The sequence below is a fragment of the Trematomus bernacchii genome, unplaced genomic scaffold (assembly GCF_902827165.1).
Source record: "Trematomus bernacchii unplaced genomic scaffold, fTreBer1.1, whole genome shotgun sequence".
Taxonomy (NCBI): domain Eukaryota; kingdom Metazoa; phylum Chordata; class Actinopteri; order Perciformes; family Nototheniidae; genus Trematomus; species Trematomus bernacchii.
Window position 1 is genome coordinate 678622 of NW_022987607.1, and position 20146 is coordinate 698767.

Consider the following 20146-nt stretch of genomic DNA (forward strand, 5'->3'; position numbering starts at 1 on the left):
AAAAGAGCCGGCGCTAAAACCGAAGAAACCGGTTCTGAACCAGAAAAGCTCTAGCACGGAGCTTGAACCGGAGTTGCGTTGGTGTGAAAGGGGCATCATTGACATCCCGCTCTGCAGAAAGGACGGCTGTGGGGACGCGGAAGAAGGAAGTGAAGTTGGAGACGCGTGGCAGAAAGTTCACAGAGAATCGGAAATTCGGATACATACAGAAACGGTAGCATTGGACTGTTATTTTGGCGGATTTGCATAAACTGTACATTGAGTGTTTCATCATGTCAACCAGCTCAGATGGTAGCCAAAGACACAATATGGAATGGATGATAGCCAAAGCTGCGAAGAAGAAAAGATCTTTGAGAGACAGAGATAGTTCAGTAAGAGCTCGAAGTTGGTCGGATTGGTCGGGGTGAAGCAGACGAGGCTAAGCAAAACAAAAAATCAAGAGTCAGTCAAAATGACAGTCAAGCAATGTTGAATAAAGAAATAGAACACGAGTGGAAAGTGGTAATAGAATTCAATCAGGATGGTGGGCATTACCACCCGATTAAACTTACCAAAGCAATTGAAAAAGAGATTGGAAAAATTAAATTTGCTAAATTCATGAACAATAAGCGGGTATTGATACATGCCAATAACAAACAGCAGCAGGAAAAGATTCTGGGAATGAACTCACTGAATGGGGAGAAAATGAAGGCGCATGTTCCAGGAGCAATGGCGAAACTGAGAGGAGTAATCTCAGGAGTACCATTGGACATGTCAATGGAAGATGTGAAAAGTGAATTAAAAGGAGGCAAAATAGTGGAAGTCACAAGGCTTAAAAGCAAACGGGATGGTACACTCAAAGAAACATTATCAGTTCTCATTCAGTTTGAGAGAACCTTACCTAAGGCAGTACAAATGGGATATTTGAACTTCATGGTTAGGGAGTACATCCCCAAACCTCTCAGGTGCTACGCATGTCAACGAATGGGGCACACAGCGCAGCAGTGTAAAGGACAGCTAAGGTGTGCGAGATGCGGAGGAAAACATGAGTATGGGAAATGTGAAAAGGATGCAAAGGTTAAATGTTGTAACTGCGGAGGAGATCACAGTGCTGCGTTTGGAGGTTGTGAAGTGCAGAGAGAGGCCAGAGAGGTGCAGAGAGTTAAGATTACAAACAAAGTTTCATACGCAGAAGCAATAAAGAAAGTAAGGGGAACAGTAACAATCAATAAGACCCCTAGTGGAATGGAGCAGAGCATTACAATACAAAATGTCAGGAACACACCAAAAAGTAATCTTCAAATCCAACCCCACAGCGCCACCAAGAGTAAAGAGGATGATGATGTTTTAGGAGTGAAAAAGGTGAATTTTGTGGTATTTATATGCCATACTGTAAATGTTGCATTGCAGTTAAAAAAGAAAAGTGATAGAATCAAAGCCATTGTGGAGGCAGCTGGAAAATTCCTTGACATGAAAGATATTAAAGCAGATCAGATACATGCAATGCTAACTATAAATGGAGCTGGGGAAAATGAAAATCAGGATGAGGGTTAGATCCTTAATCATGGTGCTGCACATACTACAGTGGAACGCAAGAAGCCTCATAGCTAATGGTCAAGAATTCAAGAAATATATATATGATCTAGAGGTAGTCCCTGAGGTAATATGTGTGCAAGAAACCTGGTTACGACCTCAATTAGACTTTGTCATTCCAGGATTTAGCTGTATAAGGCATGATAGAGATATAATCAAAATGGTGGAGGGTGTGCCACGTTTCTCAAAGATGGTGTGGCATATAGGGAGGTGCAATCTCCTGATGATATAGAGTGTATTATAGTGGAAATCTGCAACCCTAGGAAACAAGATAACATTAGGATAATCAATTTATACAACCCATGTAAAAATCTAACCACTGATATATTTAAAGAAATAGCAGGCAATAAACATAGGAAGGAAGTTTGGTGTGGTGATTTCAATGCACACAAACAGTCTATGGGGCAGCAACCATACAGACAGTAACGGAAATATAGTGGAAGAAATGCTGGAGGAAAGAACACTAGTATGCCTTAATGATGGACATGGCACAAGAGTAGATGTACACAGGGGGAAAGTATCATGCCTGGATCTGACATTAGTGTCAAACTGTTTGGTTCATACATGCGAATGGTTTGTTTTGAATAAATCCACAGTAGGAAGTGACCATTATCCAGTGCTTACTAAAATGAATACTAATGTATATATACAGGAAGGAGGTGCAATAACCAGGTGGTGCTTTGCTAAAGCTGATTGGGGGAAATGTAGGATATGGTGTGAGGAGTCGGTACACCTGCTAACATCAGAGGGAAGCATAGAGGTCATTACAAGCCAAATAACGCAACATATTCTAAATGCAGCAGAGAACAGTATACCCAAACAACAACCAAGGGTAGGAAGAAAGTGGTGCCATGGTGGAATGAGGAATGCAGCAGGGCTATTAAAGAGCGAAATAATGCATTTAGAGAATTAAAGAAAAACATGACACAAAATAATGTTATAGAGTTTCAAAGGAAAAGGGCAGCTGCTCGAAGGACAATCAAATACACAAAAAAAAAGAACATGGAGAGAATTTTGTTCTACCATTGGCAGAGGAGTAAAATTAGGTGATGTCTGGTCCATGTTTAAGCGGATGAGTGGGAAAAGGGAAATCCATTAAAATTCCAGCTTTGGTTGATGGGGAGAGGCTGGCAGTGACAGATAAAGAGAAGGCAGACATGTTAGGAAGGACACTTGCAGCAGTACATAGCGGGGAACATCTCAGTGATATTCATAGGCAGCAAAAACAGCAGTTACTAGCAGAGAATGAAAACGTGAAAGGAGAAGAGACAGGATAATAGGTCAGCTCTTGATGTGGAATTTACAATGTCAGAACTCAAAATAGCCTTACAAGGTACAGGTTATACAGCCCCAGGACAAGACCAGCTATGTTATGCTATGTTTAGACAGTTGCCTATGGAAACTATGACAATGGTGCTGAGTCTTTTCAATAAAATCTGGAGAGAAGGAGATATGCCAAGTTTGTGGAAAACAGCAGTCGTGCTACCATTCAATAAGCCAGGGAAAGATACAGCTAACCCTAGTAACTACAGACCAATAGCTCTTACATCACACCTATGTAAATGGATGGAAAAGATCATTGTCCGTAGGCTCTCACATGTACTGGAGCAGAAAGGGCTGCTGAGTAGTTTTCAGAGCGGATTTCGTAAAGGGCGGTCCACAATAGATGCTTTAGTAAGAGTGAGTAATGATGTGGAAAAAACATTGAAAATGAAAGAGATAATGGCAATAGTGTACTTTGACATTGAAAAGGCGTATGACTGTATGTGGAGGGATGGGTTACTGATCAAATTGAGTAGAATGGGTATTGGAGGGAGAATGTACAATTGGGTAAGGGCCTTTTTAACAGACAGGACATTTAGAGTAAAGGTTGGAGCAGATATTTCCAACTATTTTGAAATAGAAAATGGTATCCCCCAAGGGAGTGCAGTCAGTCCAATATTATTTAACATCATGATCAATGATATATTTACATGTTTAGACACATGCATTCAATCGGCTCTATACGCAGATGATGGGGCTATTTGGATGAGGGGAAGAAATGCCCCATACGTAATGGAGAATATAGCTAGAGCGATTAAAAAAGTGGAGAGGTGGTCATATAACTGGGGATTCAAAATGTCAGAAAGCAAGTCATGCTACATGGTATTCACAAACAAACGCAAGATTGATGGCCAACAGCTAACACTATATGATCGTCCAATGACAAAGGTGAATGAGTTCAAATACCTAGGACTGTGGTTTGATAGCAAATATACATGGAAAATGCATATTAATCAAGTGGAAACAAAATGCAAAAAAGTATTAAATTTATTGCGAGCTGTAGCTGGATGCAACTGGGGCGCAGACAAACAAGCATTAATAGACATTTACAGATCAATTATGAGGTCCACAATAGATTATGGTTGTATAGTGTATGGAGCAGCAGCAAAAACATCGCTTTTAAAAATTGATAGAATACAATATAAAGCATTGCGGTTGTGTATTGGAGCGATAAAGTCATCCCCTATCAATGCAGTTCTGATAGAAGCAGGAGAGACACCTCTGGAGATCAGAAGAGAGAAACTTGCTCTGTCATACTGGGTCAGGCTACAAGGAAGTGGAGAAGGAAATATTTCAAACAGAATATTACAGGATTGCTGGGAATATGCAAAATTCCAGGGACGTGGGTTTGGCTGGACGAGTAAGGAGAGAACGAGGGCATATGGAGTGGACAATATCACGTTTGCTAAAGCAACCCCATTTAGCAGTGTTCCTCCAGGGCTTTTCCCAGAAGCTAAAATAGATATGAGTATTGTAGAAAGGAAAAAAGAGTGGCAAGTAAATGAAGTGGGAATTAAAACAAGTATGTATCTGAATGAAAAGTATTACAATTGCCTACAAATTTACACAGATGGTTCTAAGAACAAGGAAGAGTGTGTTGGAGTTGGTGTATACATCCCAGAATTTAAAATATCTATTTCAAAAAGAGCGTCTGATCAATTATCAGTGTACACAGCAGAAATGCTGGCAGTAATAATAGGATTACAGTGGGTTGAAGAGGTCAGACCAGATAGGGTGGTGATGTGCACAGATTCATTGTCCATATTACAAAGCATACAATCAACAACAACTGCCAGAGAAGACATTCTCATAGAACTGAATCATAGCCTGTTAAGATTGCACAGAGGCGGCATAGATCTGCAGTTCTGCTGGGTGCCTGCACATGAGGGGGTGAAAGGGAACGAGTGTGCTGATAAATTAGCAAAAAGTGCACTACAAAAGGAAATAACATTACCAGTTCAACTTGGAAAAGGAGAAGGAAAAGCAGTGATTAAGAAGAAAGGGATGGAGATCTGGCAGAAAAGGTGGGAGAAAGACCAGAAAGGCAAAGAATATCACAAAGTACAAAAGACAATTACAATTCATATTTATAAAGAAAGAAACAGAAGGGAGGAAATCATGATAGCTAGGCTCAGAATAAATCACACAGCATTGAATGGTACGCTGTATGTCATGGGGAAAAGTGACAGTGACAAGTGTGGGAACTGTGGAGTAAAAGAAGATGTAGAACATATCTTGTTACATTGTGACATATATAAAGCGGAAAGAGGAAAACTAAAGGCTAAAGTTTTAGAGGCAGAGAGGGAATGGAGTGTGGTTGGTATTTTGGGAACAAAAGGAGAGGGAGTAAGAGCTACCAGAAAGGCACTGTTTACATTCTTGAGTGAAACTGGGGTAGGAAAAAGAATTTAACATTAGGTCAAGAAAGAACATAGATTTTTATTTTTGTTTTATTTATTTCATGTTTTGTTTTTTGTTTTTTGTTGATTTATTTATTTATTTTGATTAGATCATAGGTTAAAGAGTTGGTATGATATGATGATTCATACTCATGTACAGTAGGTGGCGGTATGCACCTTTTAAGTTGTTTGCAATCCGCCAAAAAACGAAGAGAAGAAGAAGAAGAAGGACGGCTGTGTTTCTGTGGATAAAGAACCTTTCACACAGAAAGCCTCGTGAGATCAACATGAAGATGTTGCTGTTTCTGCTTCTCCTGGGAATAGTAGGCCCACACTGCACATCTGCACGTGAGTCTTTTGATTCTTTGCGTTGGAAAATAAGAAATGCTTCATGTGTTTACAGCAGGGCTTCTCAAACTCCGGACCAAGGTCTGGATCCGGACCGAACTGCAAATCAATCCGGACCGAACCCTGTGTCGCATTATAAAAAAAAAAAAAAAAATTATAAAAAAAAAAAAAAAAAAAAAAGAATTCTGATTCTGATAAATTAATGTACATCATCATGTACGCGCGTCTTGTGTCTGACGCGTTGTGAGAATGAACGTGCATATATATTTACTTGTGTGCGCGAGCGTGACACGCATAGCAGACCGCAAATTAACCGCAAGTTTACCTTGACATACTGTATGTATGTATTGAAGGTGTGTGTGTATACAGGGGCGCCGTTTACCGACAGGCAAGACAGGCAAGGCAGGCAAGTGCTTGGACCAGAAGGGGGCTCCCAAAGAAGGTAGATTAAGAAGGTCCACAGCAACGACAACATGAAACACCCTTTAATTTACTGCAACGACATGTCGGGCATTGATCCGGACCAGTGACCTTGTATAAAGTTCACAACTGGACCTTTAATAAAAAAGTTTGAGTACCCCTGAGTTGAGGTACACCTACCCGAGGTAGAACAAAGCACAACCATGTTTTTTCATTACTTTAATACGTCTAGTTTATGAAACGGATTGTTGTATAAAAATATTTCACAGCAAAATTATTTGTTTTGGTTAATGTTTGGAACTTTCCCATAACCGAAAATAGTGAAAATGTGCACTCCTCTGAAGGGGGCCGTGTTGGCCTTATCACATGTATCCCTGGAAATAATGATCAGAATTTCACCAAATTTGGCCTAAATGTTCACAGAGAGGTAATGCATACCAGATTGCAAAGATTATAGCAATACCTTTTACCTTTTTTGTAATATTAACACTTACACACACATAATTCATATGCCGAAATGGAATAGGACATTTAAAAATGCAAAAGGTATGTTTATGCTTTTCTGTCATTTTTAAACTAAAGAGTCCAATCACCCAAAACTGATGAAAGATTGCGTTTCGGGTTCAAAAATGTTTTTGATATAGTTGTATATGGGAGGATAACATGATGTAGTAATGTACTAACAAGACAACATGTTAACTTTTGGTTTCACATGAGGATAATTCATGTTTATTTGTCTGCATTATTTTGTGTTTTATTCTTTTTTTATTTTGAATGCATTATTTGTATTCCATACATTTAGGCTATATAACACACATACAAAATACAAAGCACCCCAGTGTATATATACATACTCTATATAACATATATCATTCATTTAAGATTTGATTTATCCAATCTAATAATTGAAAATGTTTATTTAAATCATGTGAACATATTATGCCAAGAAACCTGTTAGCTCATGGGATCACAGTATCTACAGTATCAACTGTTATTAAAAGATTATGTAAAATACAAACAAAAACTGTGTTTGGAATAGAAAAGTTTGATGTATAAAGCATATATATAATAATGATTATAATAAAAAACATTATTATATATAATATGTTTTGATCTCTTAATCTATGCGTTGAGTCCTTCCCTTCACACAGGTACACCCACAGGGCCCCATTCTGACGGCCATTTTGGCTGCACTGGTTAGCTGTTAGAGGCTGGTGACAGCAGAGGGGGAAGTGAATAGTCAAAAAAACTATTTTTATGAAAAGATAAGAGTCTCTGGTACATATAAATGACATTTTTGGGTGATTGGACTCTTTAGTTTAAAAATGACAGAAAAGCATAAACATACCTTTTGCTTTTTAAATATCCTATTCCATTTCCGCCTATGATTTATGTGTGTTTAAGTGTTAATAATACAAAGTACGTAAAAGGTATTGCTATAATCTTTGCTTTATTGTATGCTTACCTCTCTGTGAACATTTAGGCCAAATTTGGTGAAATTCTGATAATTATTTCCAGAGATACATGGGATAAGGCCAACACGGCTCCCTTCAGAGGAGCGCACATTTTTCGTTTCATAAACTAGACAAATTAAAGTAATGAAAAAACATGGTTGTGCTTTGTTCTACCTCGGGTAGGGGGTATCTCAATAACTAAAGCCTTTTTGGGGGGTTTGTTCCTCTACTGTTATGGGCTGTGTGAGTTTAAAGTGTGTCTTAATGGTGGTACATGGTGTACTTTGACTCCACTATATGTATTTAATACTTACAGATCTGGTAACTACTGTAGTTCTTTTTAAATCTGAATGTGGGAGATAAACATTGTTTGGAGATTTATAGTGACTGAAGTTATTACATTATTATTATCCTACAGGGACTCACTCTCTGAAGTATTTCGACACTGCGTCCTCTGGAGTCCCAAACTTACCAGAGTTTGTTAGTGTTGGGTTGGTTGATGAGGTTCAGATAACTCACTACGACAGCAACACCAAGAGATACGAACCCAAACAGGACTGGATGAACAACATCACAGCAGAGGATCCTCAGTACTGGGAGAGGAACACTCAGATCTCTCTGAGTAACCAGCAGGTCTTCAAAAACAACATTGAAACTGCAAAGCAGCGCTTCAACCAAACTGGAGGTTAGTTCATGTTTCACCTTCTACTGATAATATATTGTTTATATCTTCATCCTGTACACACACACACACACACACACACACACACACACACACACACACACACACACACACACACACACACACACACACACACACACACACACACACACACACACACACACACACACACACACACACACACAGACAGTGTCTCTGTCCATCCCATAATAACCACCAGAGGTCACTTTATTCTCTACATGAGACTAACTCTACTTGTAGTGACTAAAGTTAATTAAATAAGTCATTGCAGAGAATAAACTACGGCTAACGACACGTTCAGGAAACAGTCTGTGCTGAAGTTCTGTTTCATAATGATGTTGTTAGAAAAAGGGATTTATTTCTAATTAATTAAAAAGACTCTGAATGACTCTCTCTCTCTCTCTCTCTGTGTCTCTCTCGCTCTCTCTCTCTTCTCGTCTCTCTCTCTGCCTCTCTCTCTCTCTCATCGTCTCTCATCTCTCTCTCTCTCCCTCTCGGCGTCAGTATCCCTACTCTTCATCTCTCTCATCGATCTTCTCGCTCGTCAGGTACTCTCATCTCGCTTCGTCATCTCTGCTCTCCTCTCGCTCTCTCTCTCAGGTGTCGCACATTGTCCAGAGGATGATAGGCTGTGATTGGGATGATGAGACTGGTGAGGTCAAAGGTTATCTACACCATGGTTTTGATGGAGAAGACTTCCTGATACTGGACCTGGAGACAGAGTCATGGATCGCTCCAAGACGAGAGGCTGTCCTCACCAAACAGAGGTTGGATAAGGACAAAGCTTTGATGGCAAACCTCAAGAACTACTTCACCCAGGTCTGTCCTGAGTATCTGAAGAAGTTTATGAACAATGGGAGGAGCTTCCTGATGAGAACAGGTAGAGTCACATGACCTGATGGAGTTTCATAAACACCTCCATGTTCATGTCTCCTGTGTTTCTGACATTACAACACATGTCTCACTCTGTGTCTCACTCTGTGTCTCACACACTGTCTCACTCTCTGTCTCACTGTGTCTCACACACTGTCTCACTGTGTCTCACTGTGTCTCACACACTGTCTCACTGTGTCTCTCTGTGTCTCACTCTGTGCCTCACACTGTGTCTCACTCTGTCTCTCACACTGTCTCACTCTGTCTCACTCTTTGTCTCACACTGTCTCACTCTGTCTCACTCTGTCTCACTCTTTGTCACACACTGTCTCACTCTGTAAGTAAGTAAGTAAGTAAAACTTTATTTATATAGCACCCTTCTCAACACAAATGTACAAAGTGCTTTACAGTACAGTACACAATTCACAGTACAACTAAAATGTAGAATAAAAGGCATAAAAAGGCATAAAACAACAGCAGGTAATACATAGGATAAAACATACGATAAAACACCAATAAAAGACAGCTACTAACTCACCTCCTCCGATGCCCCAAAGGCCTGACGGAAGAGGTGGGTCTTTAACTGCCCCTTAAAAATCTCTACTGAGGCAGAGGCTCTTAGTGTCTGGGGGAGTTTGTTCCAAAGCCTTGGGGCCACCACCTCAAAGGCACGGTCCCCCTTGGTTTTTAGCCTGGTTCGGGGCACCCTTAGGAGGCCTTGCTCAGAGGACCTCAGGGCCCGGGTTGTGCTATGAGGGAGGATCAGGTCATTAATGTAGGCTGGGGCTTGGCCATGGACAGCTCTATATGTGAAAACCAATACCTTGAATTGGGTTCTGAGATGGACAGGGAGCCAGTGCAGGGCAGAAAGAATCGGGGTGATGTGGCATGTTTTTTTGGACCGAGTGAGCAATCTGGCTGCAGCATTTTGGACCTGTTGTAACCGGTTTATTGATGTTTTGTTGAGGCAGGAGAACAGAGCATTACAGTAATCCAGCCGGGATGAAATAAAGGCATGAATAGCCATCTCCATTTCTGTGTTTGATAGAACCCCCCTGAGCTTGGCAATGTTTCTGAGATGGAAAAAAACAGGTACGGGTCAGAAGTTTTATGTGTTTGTCTAGTAGCATAGACTGATCGAAAGTTACACCAAGGTTTTTGATGTTTGCCCTTATGTTACCACTGAAAGAACCCAGGTGGCTTGCTACCTTAGAGGCGATGTTATCAGCCGCTAAGATCAAGACTTCCGTTTTTGAAGCATTGAGCTGTAGGAAGTTGCTTGACATCCAATCCTCAATTGCAGACAGACATGTGATGAGAGTGTTTACAATTTCCATTTTGACGGGTTTGAAAGAGATGTATATCTGGATATCATCTGCATAACAGTGATATGAGACACCCTTGAATTGGCTAATTATGCAGCCCAATGGGAGCATGTACAGGGCAAAAAGAAGGGGGGCTAAAACAGAACCCTGGGGCAGGCCGCAGGATAGGGGAGTGCTGTGTGATGAGAACGGGCCCACCGCCACGGAGAAACTTCTCCCACTGAGGTACGAGGCAAACCACTGGAGGGCAGACCCTGAGATGCCTACCCACTCCCTGAGTCTATCTAGCATGATGGCGTGGTCCACTGTGTCAAACGCTGCACTCAGGTCCAACAACACCAGAACCACGCAATCACCTGCATCCGATGCCATCATGATGTCGTTGGAGACCCTGAGGAGAGCTGATTCTGTGGAGTGGTGTTTTCTGAAACCTGATTGGAATTTGTCATGGATTTTATTATCATTCAGAAATGTATTGAGTTGGTTAGCAACAACTTTTTCTAAAACTTTTGACACAAATGGGAGCTTTGAGATGGGCCTGTAATTATTCGGGAGGGAGGGATCTAGATTGGGTTTTTTGAGAATGGGCTGAACAACCGCCTGCTTAAAGAATGATGGGACGGAGCCGGAGACAATGGAGATGTTTATAATGTGGAGCAGGGGTGGAGCGACACATGAAAAAACTTCTTTTAGCATAGACGTTGGTAAGGCATCCAGAGGGCTTGAGGAAGATTTCATAGTGCTCACTACAGCGGTCAGGTCGGCTATAGTGATGCAGGAGAAATTACTCAGCGTGGCCTACCTAACTGGACAGATAGGGAGGGGGGAGTGGGAGGGGTTGATGCTCGACCTCACATCAGCTACCTTGTTTATAAAAAAGGTGAGAAAACCTGTCTCTCACTCACTCACTCTGTTTTCTTTCTCTGCTGCATTTCTTTTTATTTGACCAGTGTTTCTGTCTTTCAAGGTGAACTTCTGAATCACATCTTTTGTCTGACTAACACTGAACAGTTTCAGATTAGTAAAACATTAAACTCCTCTACAAACAAAGGTATTATTCTGGGATATGGAGACAGAAGACACCATTTCATCTTCACATGATGAAACAGGCGTAGTGTGAGCATCGTGTAATAAATCTGAATATGTTGGTGTGTAGCTGTCCGTGTTTCATCGTACGCAGCCTTTCTGTCTGGAAAGGATTTAAGACCAAAATACTGTTATTTTAAAAAACTGGAACTATAAAAAGTTTGGCATATTTCTTTAATAAAGAACTTAAACTGTTATTTTATAATCAGACGTGTTGGAATTAACTTTCTTTTGATCAACTATTCAGTGAATGGTACTATAGCACTACACAGTACAGTGGAGATAAATCAAACTTAATATTCTTGTCGATATAGATGAAGTAATGACTATTTTTCAGATAAATAAATGAATTGTTTTCACATTTGAATGTCAAGAAATAGAAACAAATCTTAATTTCCAAAAGTCTAAAAGGAAATATTCAACGTGCTTCTTTAATCTGAACAACACTAAACAGTATTTGATATTAAATTATATAAAACTGAGAAGAAAGTCTTTATTTAACCAATTTCTCTGAAACACTGACTCTGTGTTCTCCTTCAGTGATGCTCACAGTACATCATAACTCCCTGTAGTGATATCACTGTGAGTCAATAACCTCTAAAGTGTGTTTGTGCAGAGATCCCCTCAGTGTCTCTGCTCCAGAAGTCCCCCTCCTCTCCAGTCAGCTGCCACGCTACAGGTTTCTACCCGGACAGAGCCCTCATGTTCTGGACCAGAGACGGAGAGGAGATTTACGACAACGTGGACCACGGAGAGATCCTGCCCAACCACGACGGATCCTTCCAGATGAGCGTGGACCTGAACGTCTCCTCAATCCCCGCTGAACACTGGGACAAGTACCGATGTGTGTTCCAGCTCTCTGGGGTGGCGGAGGACCACGTCATCGTACTGGACTCAGCTGTGATCAGGACCAACAGAGGTAAGACTGCATCACAACGGCTCAATGGTTACTTATGGCGCATTTCCACCATGGCGCAGAGCGCGGTTTAAGTGTGCCGTGTCGTGCCGGGCCCGTTTTTGGTTGCGTTTCCACTAGGCCTAGTTTCGGCCCGGGGCTACTTTTTCACCTTTTTTCTGGCCCGACAAAATCGTGGTTCTATCTGGGCCAACAAGCGGGCCAACAACCGGGCTGAATTTACTAAACTAGTGAGAGAATCGCTGGCAAGGGGGCTACAACTACAACAAAATGAACATATTTGACCGTGATTTAATTGTAATACACGTTTCAAAATGATGCCGAAGTAACAACATACTGATACCGGTTAGTAAAAACCATGAATTAATGCTTTGTCAAGTCTGCAGACAGACGGCAGGCGAAACACCTTTTACAATGCGTGTTTTCTGAATGGAGATTGGCTAAGCTAACGCAGTATATGCTCCGACCGTCCACACTCACAACAACGGCCTACAGACATAAATAAAGCAGCGACTGTATTCGCCATGACACAGACAGTCTGTGGTTTGTACTTGTTTCACTTTTGTCGAGTTTCTGAACATATATGAGGAGCTGTGAGCTCTGAGTGCTAACAGCTAACGGCTGTGTTGTTTTTCTGAAGATGACGTCACGGCTCCGCCTACACTGCGTTACTATAGATACTACCCCAGTTCCTAAACTGTAATGGAAGCGCAGCATAAAGTGAGCCGGACCTAACAAGGCCTAACAAGGCCTAACAAAACCATACTAAGTCGAGCGAGGCCTGCGGTGGAAATGCGCCATAACATTCAACAGACCCTGTGTGATTGTAGTAATGTGTTTTTATTACATGTACAGCACTTTGGCTCGACCAAAAATCGCTTTTAAATGTGCTATATAAATAAAACCTGATTTGATTTGATTTGATTCAACAAACCCTGACAACATTTCATAGTCTCCCTCCCCTGAAACCAGGGTTGCCAACTCTCACGCATCTGGCGTGTGACACACGCTTTCACTCTCAACCTCACGCTCTCACGCTGCCCAAACTATTCTCACGCCAAAAACAAGAATACTGAAGATTAGAAACGGTTTTGAAAACTTTTGTCACGTAGTGATCGTCTTCTCAATAAAACATCTTTGATAATGTCTTCTGGCCAATCAGAATCACGATAACGGCGTGGTGTTGTTGCAGGAAGTCCCGACGGAGAATACTTTTGCTGTAGTACATCTCTATACAACATTACGTGTTGATAGAATTCAACACGTAATGAAATAAGACCCCACGGTTTGATGATTGATAGGTGTGTGGGCTGTCTTTCATTTTGACACACAGAACAATGGGGGCTATCCACCCTTATCCACAATGTAAAGTAATTCACACAGCCTCTTCCCTCTTCTCTCTGTGAGGAGCAGCAGGTTCAGCTTTCAGAACAAAGTAACACAAAACTAAAATGGCATTAATTTTTTAAAATATGTCGTGTAGTAATAGATTTATTTATTTTTCTTCTCAAGAGAGTACCAGAATGTGTATTTTATGTTAGTATTTAAAAAACTCCTGGGGGAGAATCCCCCCGACCCCCCTGCAGGGCTTGGGTTTTCAGCATGTCAACTCTTTCACCTGTGGGGAAATTGCAGGATTGGCTCCAGGTCGCCCTTTTTATTTACTACAAGACAAATGTGCCTTTTTATTTCATACATTTCAATTTGGATTGAGACAGGGAAATAATCTAAACCTCACGCGTGGCGTTTCACTGTCGGGGGGAGCGTGTATGTAATTACATTGCAAATACTGACTTGAGCCCCACCACTGTATGGGTTAGCCCTACCATAGATTACCCAACAAAAATACTCTGGAGCCGCAACTGCGGACCCGTATTGCACATGCGCAGATCTAAGATCCAGTAGAAATGATAAAAAGTAAAAGTCTGCTGCTTATTGTTCTACTAGGCCAAAATAGAGTCAAAGAGTATATGAGAGTGAGAGTGTGTTAATGAATATATTTGGCAGTTTGGAGTAAGTCTGTAGATTTGTTTGTGTGTGTGTGTTTCATGTATAGGCCTCTCACGATAATTAATTTTGTTGGATACATTTTCCCGGAAATTATTGCGATAAACGATAATATTGTCGGCACCGTTGTATGACCATTTTAGACCACTGACATAATGATAATATATAATAATTAGGGCTGTCAAGTTAATAACGCGTTAACGCAAAAAAAAATTAACGCCACTAATTATTTTAACGCGATTAACGCATGTGTATTTTTTGTCCTCGGCCGCCGTAGTTTCAGAGCGCATCGAGTGTAAAATACCATCGACAAGCTGATGCTGACAGCCCCGCTCCTGCCACCCGCTTGTGGCAGACCACACTACCACGCTCACTGGCAGGCCCGGACTGGCCATCGGGAGGACCGGGAAGGAGTGTGTATGTGTGGCGCGACTCGCGCGAGCGAGGCACACCTTACGTGTTGTTGTTGTTAGCATCTGGTGCTAGCTAGCTGCGCTGACGGATATAAGGAGCTGTTTCAATGACATTTCGCCGACAACTGCGCCGAGCACTTGACTTTATGCAGGTAGCCAGACAGTGGGACATTGTACGAAAAGTCAGCACACTCAGCACGGATAGTGCGCGCAACATTATTGCAGCGTCCAGGCAGCTCCCATTCGAGCATATATGCCTTGAGCTGCACATAGCTCCATAGATCCATCACAGTGTCTCCACACACACACACACACACACACACACACACACACACACACACACACACACACACACACACACACACACACACACACACACACACACACACACAGTATTATTGTATGAGAGAGGTTCCAGGTTGAATTGAGGCGAATATTTGTAATGTTCAGGTTGTTGTGTTTAATATTCATGAGAATATTTGTCATTGTTCAAATGATAATAAACAAACATATAAAGCATAGTTGTCCACTCATATGTTGATAAGAGTATGAAAAACTTGAAAGATATCCCTCTAAGGTACATTTAGAACAGATAAAAAATGTGCGATTAATTTGCGATTAATCGCGATTAACTATGGACAATCATGCGATTAATCGCGATTAAATATTTTAATCGACTGACAGCCCTAATAATAATAATTCAAGTACATCCTTTCAAACTGCTAGTCACATCCTCATGTAAATGGCAATTTATCGAGGTCAGAAAAGTTATCGAGTTCATTTTGATTTATCGTACGATAAGTCAATTAATTGCTTATCGCGACAGGCACACAATAAAACAGTGGAAACAAACATGTTTGACTTTCATTAGTGAATGAAACTGTGTGCCCTTTATAGTCTGTGTCCATTATTGTGTATTTGAATATATTGTATATATATCCTATATATATGCTAAGGTCCCGCTGCTGACACGATAGCAGTCATTTCGTGCGCATATGTGTAATTAAACCCATGATATCAAAATCTCACTCCAGCCAGGTACCCAAAGTTGGCAACCCTGTTGCTGAAACATGGGTGGCTGCTCTCTTCATCGCTCTCCTCGTCGCTGGGATTGGATTCCTGGTTTACAGGAAGAGGAACGGTGAGGGACCAATCAGAAACCTTGTCTCATGAGTTCTCAGGGTTGTTAATGTAAGGCTTTGAGGTAGCAGATCAAACTCAGAGCTCAGTGTAATGTGGATATGGAAAGCACTTGGTGTGTTTTCTACAGGGATAATCAGTGTGGTCTAGTTCCTTGTTGTGGTGGTGGATTGAAACACTTTCTCTGCTTTTCCTTTCAGCCAATAGAAACAACTTCCGCCAGCTCTGAGCTCACTGAGAGACTGAACCAGCCGGCACAGTGAGGGGCTTCACATCAACTCTCCACCTGTTGCATCAGAGCTCTTTCTCTGCTCTCAAACCTCTCCAGCTGCAGCTTTAGAGTTCAAACCCTTCTGCAGAGTGACCTCAGAAAGGCACGATGCTTTCAGAAACACAAATATTAGAAAATCAATGACATCAGTTCAATAAAATAGTGTAACACCAATTAGAAACATTGACCTGTAGATCAGAAGCAGATCAGAGAAGTGACTCATGTTCTGTTCTGTGTCTTTAGGGTTATGCATCAGGGGGCGCTGCCACCACATTCTCCCCGTAAACTGTTCATTATTCATCATCTGATCAATAACTGATCATCTGATCAATAACTGATCATATTAGGGTTTGGAAATCAAGCAATAGCTCATTGATTGGAGAACAGAGGAATCATGTTATTTGGATCATGTGGGTTTCACATCAAAAGGTGGCTTTCCCTCTGATTATGGATTTCAATCTAATTCTAAGAGAAGCTAAACCTCTATGTGGTTTCTGGTAAAAAAATCAATATTAAGTAAGAGATTTAAATATGAGAGGCCGTCTAGCTCACAACTCATACTTGGTCTTACAAACAATATCAGAATCTCACATGTACACCACCAGATTCTTTCACACACAGCATCATACCGTCTTTAACGTACTGTCATTCCTTCCTTCATTTACTATCATACTATCATACATGAATAACTATTCTCTCTCACACACAAACAACATCTCTTAAACGCACCATCATACTCTCGTACACACGCCACTATCGTCTTTCACAAACAACTATAATCTAACATTATAATAGTGTATGTGAAAGAGGATAGTAGTATGTGTGTAATCGGTAAACAATGTATGTAAAACAGAATAATAACCTATATAAGAGGGAATAGTATTTCATGTTAATAACAATAGTCATATTGTGGAGTCTATTTGTATATAACATTACAAGAGGGATTCTTATTATTACATTATATGCTTATTGTGCTCATGAGATTGCTATGACTATAAAATAAATAGAAACGATCACTAATCTCAGGTTCTGATGGGTTAGATACCAACGAAGAGAATAGTCAGAAGAAAGTTTTCAGCTTGCAATACTAATGTAGCAAGGTCAGGTGCAGACACTGGAAGAATACAAAGAGTTATTCATAAACAGGACATCACTCCGGCCTTGAGCTTTGGGTGAGCTCCGTTCCCACACATAGCAGCCTTATGAAGATTCCACTTTTTCTATAGAAATGTTAGCGAAAACAAATTACGTATGATGGTGCCAGAGTAGGGAGGGACTTCCACAGGCCGGCCGAATGCTGATTGGAGGATCGTGTTGCCAAGAGACTTTTTTCAAAGTCTGTGTATCTACCAAAGAGAACCAAGTCTAAACCACGGTACCTCTTCAGCTAGTCTTGACCAATCATAAATGTACGGGCAACGCCCTGTTTAATAAAAATGTATGCACGCACGAGGTTCGGGGCTCTTTTCCGGAAATAGTGGTTACAGATTACAGCTTTGCTGCCTGTCATTTCTATGACGTGACGGAGCCCTTGGCTAAGTGAATATATATATTTTGCTCTCTCATAATAAATAGTTAAACTTAGAAGTTGTCTGTCTTTCCTGGAATTTTGAACACAACAATATATGAAAACAGAATAGCAGTGAATGAAGGGCCGAATAATAGCTTATATAAGAGGTAATAATAGTTAATGTGAATGACTATATAGGTATGTGTATAAAACAGAATGATAGGGTGTGTGCATAAGAATAGTTATGAGTGTGAGAGAGTATGATTGAAAAGGAAGTGAGTTTGATTGAAAAGGAAGTTGGACTAAATTCTCAGTTCCTGATTGGCTCTACGTTTTTCGTAAGGCAGTAGACTGCTACTAATTGTCCCTATGCAACCTGAAGAGTAAAAGGGTCAAGTCCGTCAGAAAGCAATGACTGTAAGTGTGAGCCTTACACTTACCCCGGACACACCAAGCCGATTTTGGCCGTCGATGAATGTCAGGCCGACGATGAGCGTCCTGTCGCCCTACTCAGATTGGTGTGTCCCGCACCGTCGTGTCTTTTCGGCCGTGACGACACCTTTTTGGCCAAAAACCTACCGATTCGGTAGGCAATCGGCCAAAGAAATCACTCTGATTGGCTGTTCAGCTAGCGAATCAGTGCATGAGAAGCGAAACGGAAGTGAGGGACCCAAACAAACCATTAAGAAGGCAAATCTGAGATTTCATTTAACTCCAGCTCTCGACACAGGTTGGGGAAAGCCCCATGAGCTTCTCGCTGTAGAGTGAAAATGGAACGCACACGCTATTTGTTGTTTGTTTATATCACGCAGTCTGTTCTTCTTCTCTCGGTGTATCACGCAGTCTGTTCTTCTTCTCTCGGTGTATCACGCAGTCTGTCTTCTGGTTGTTGCCTCTTTTGAATGACGAATACACACTACCGCCGCCTGCTGGTAAGGAGAGTTATTGCCACTCACGCATGCGCAGTTCGTACGTGCTTCTTGGCCGTCGGCTGAAGTCTTTGAGGTGTGTTCCAGTGCGACTGATGGCCAAGACGCAGGAGACGTGAGGAGACACAACAGTCGGGTCCGTCTGTGTCAGTTCTTTGGTGTCAGCTTGGTGTGTCCCTACCTTTAAATGTAATTTAGGTTAACTTCCTGTTTTATTTAGATGCTTTTATTTTGAAGGCGAGTTTACGCTGTTGACAGGAAGTTGTTGTTGCTATGGAAACAACATGACTGCGAAAAGAAATATCTTCTACATATAAAGACGGAGAAAGTAAAGAATAAAGTGTATGTTTAAATGTTAGCACCCCCCGAAGAGGCACAAGGTTGGTATTTACTATAATATAAAATTGTAGGTTGTGTCCTAATTCGTTTATAAGCTGTTTTGTAGCTTTGCTGTCTGTTTACAGTTAACTTTTGGTAGTATGCTAAAGTGATTCTAATACGGATTGAGCCTAATTGTATTTGTTATTTTTGTGTCTTTATAGCTCTTACGTTGACTCTGGAGTTTCAATAAATTCTAAATCATCAGTAAAGTCTACGACCATATTTCGGAGGGATATGCTACAGCTAGCATTAGCTATATTTACCTTGTTTACACTTAGCGGTCCTAAGTGTTAATCTGTGTATGTTACACTTGCATGTATGAGATCATTAAGTGCCTTGTATCTTCTTTTATTATAGTTTCACTCCGTTTGAATGTCAGTGGACTGCAAATAAGTCAATAAAGGAGCATGGCTGCTCATTCCCTGGCTCTCAAAAGAGTTTGGCTGGCTGTTTAATCTATGTTCACACTGAGACAGTACAACACATAGAGAGAACAGTACACATATTGTGTAAGTACATACAAGCAGGTCACACAGTATGATCCGTTTTTATTAAAAAGTTCAGGCTGCATATCATGTGTTCTCAGCCTTGGAGAAACTTGACATGTTTTGGGATGTGTCTGAACCTCTCTTTAGTGGTTTAATAAAACAGATATTTGAACGTGAGCCTACTTTGTTCATGTGCTGTTGAGGTTAATGTCAGTAGTTGTGTGCTATAATGTATTTACAAAGTGTGAAGAGGAGGCAACTTTAGAATAGGGAACCTGTGAAATTATGAATAAAGAATGCTGGTGTATACAAGTCTGGCCTAAATCTTCTGTCAGAAAGATTGCAGCAATCCAAGGGGTGTAGATATCCAAACTTTAATTGTTCACAGGAGTTATGGTGTTACAGGATGTTCGTTTGTTATGTTGTGGTTATCTAGGAAATATAAATAAACAGAGTAGATCAAATTAGTGAATGACAATATTAATCCTAATAGTTACGTTACAATTTCCTGCTAGGAACAGTACATACACATAAATGCTGGAACAGTCAGCTGCATGGTAAACAATACCAGAAATGCCCGCAAGACGG

General features: G+C 41.0%; 2 protein-coding genes across 3 annotated transcripts in view; one reads left to right on the forward strand and one right to left on the reverse strand.

Annotated features, from left to right (window-relative positions):
* LOC117482825 overlaps positions 1–20146 on the reverse strand; it is a 182408-nt gene that overhangs the window by 109840 nt on the left and 52422 nt on the right. The window lies entirely within an intron of this gene.
* Positions 5524–16424, forward strand: LOC117482835 (major histocompatibility complex class I-related gene protein-like). The gene is made up of 6 exons (XM_034131053.1): positions 5524–5642; positions 7935–8202; positions 8822–9099; positions 12120–12422; positions 15874–15980; positions 16180–16424. The coding sequence occupies exons 1-6, from the start codon at positions 5582–5584 to the stop codon at positions 16240–16242; spliced, it is 1080 nt and encodes a 359-aa protein (XP_033986944.1). The 5' UTR covers positions 5524–5581; the 3' UTR covers positions 16243–16424.

Excerpts from the sequence above, each read along its gene's own strand:
- LOC117482835 (XM_034131053.1), top strand. The coding sequence starts at position 5,582 with ATGAAGATGTTGCTGTTTCTGCTTCTCCTGGGAATAGTAGGCCCACAC. Across the intron at positions 5,643-7,934 it reads CCCACACTGCACATCTGCAC|GGACTCACTCTCTGAAGTAT; the intron begins GTGAGTCTTTTG and ends ATTATCCTACAG. Across the intron at positions 8,203-8,821 it reads CGCTTCAACCAAACTGGAGG|GTCGCACATTGTCCAGAGGA; the intron begins TTAGTTCATGTT and ends TCTCTCTCAGGT.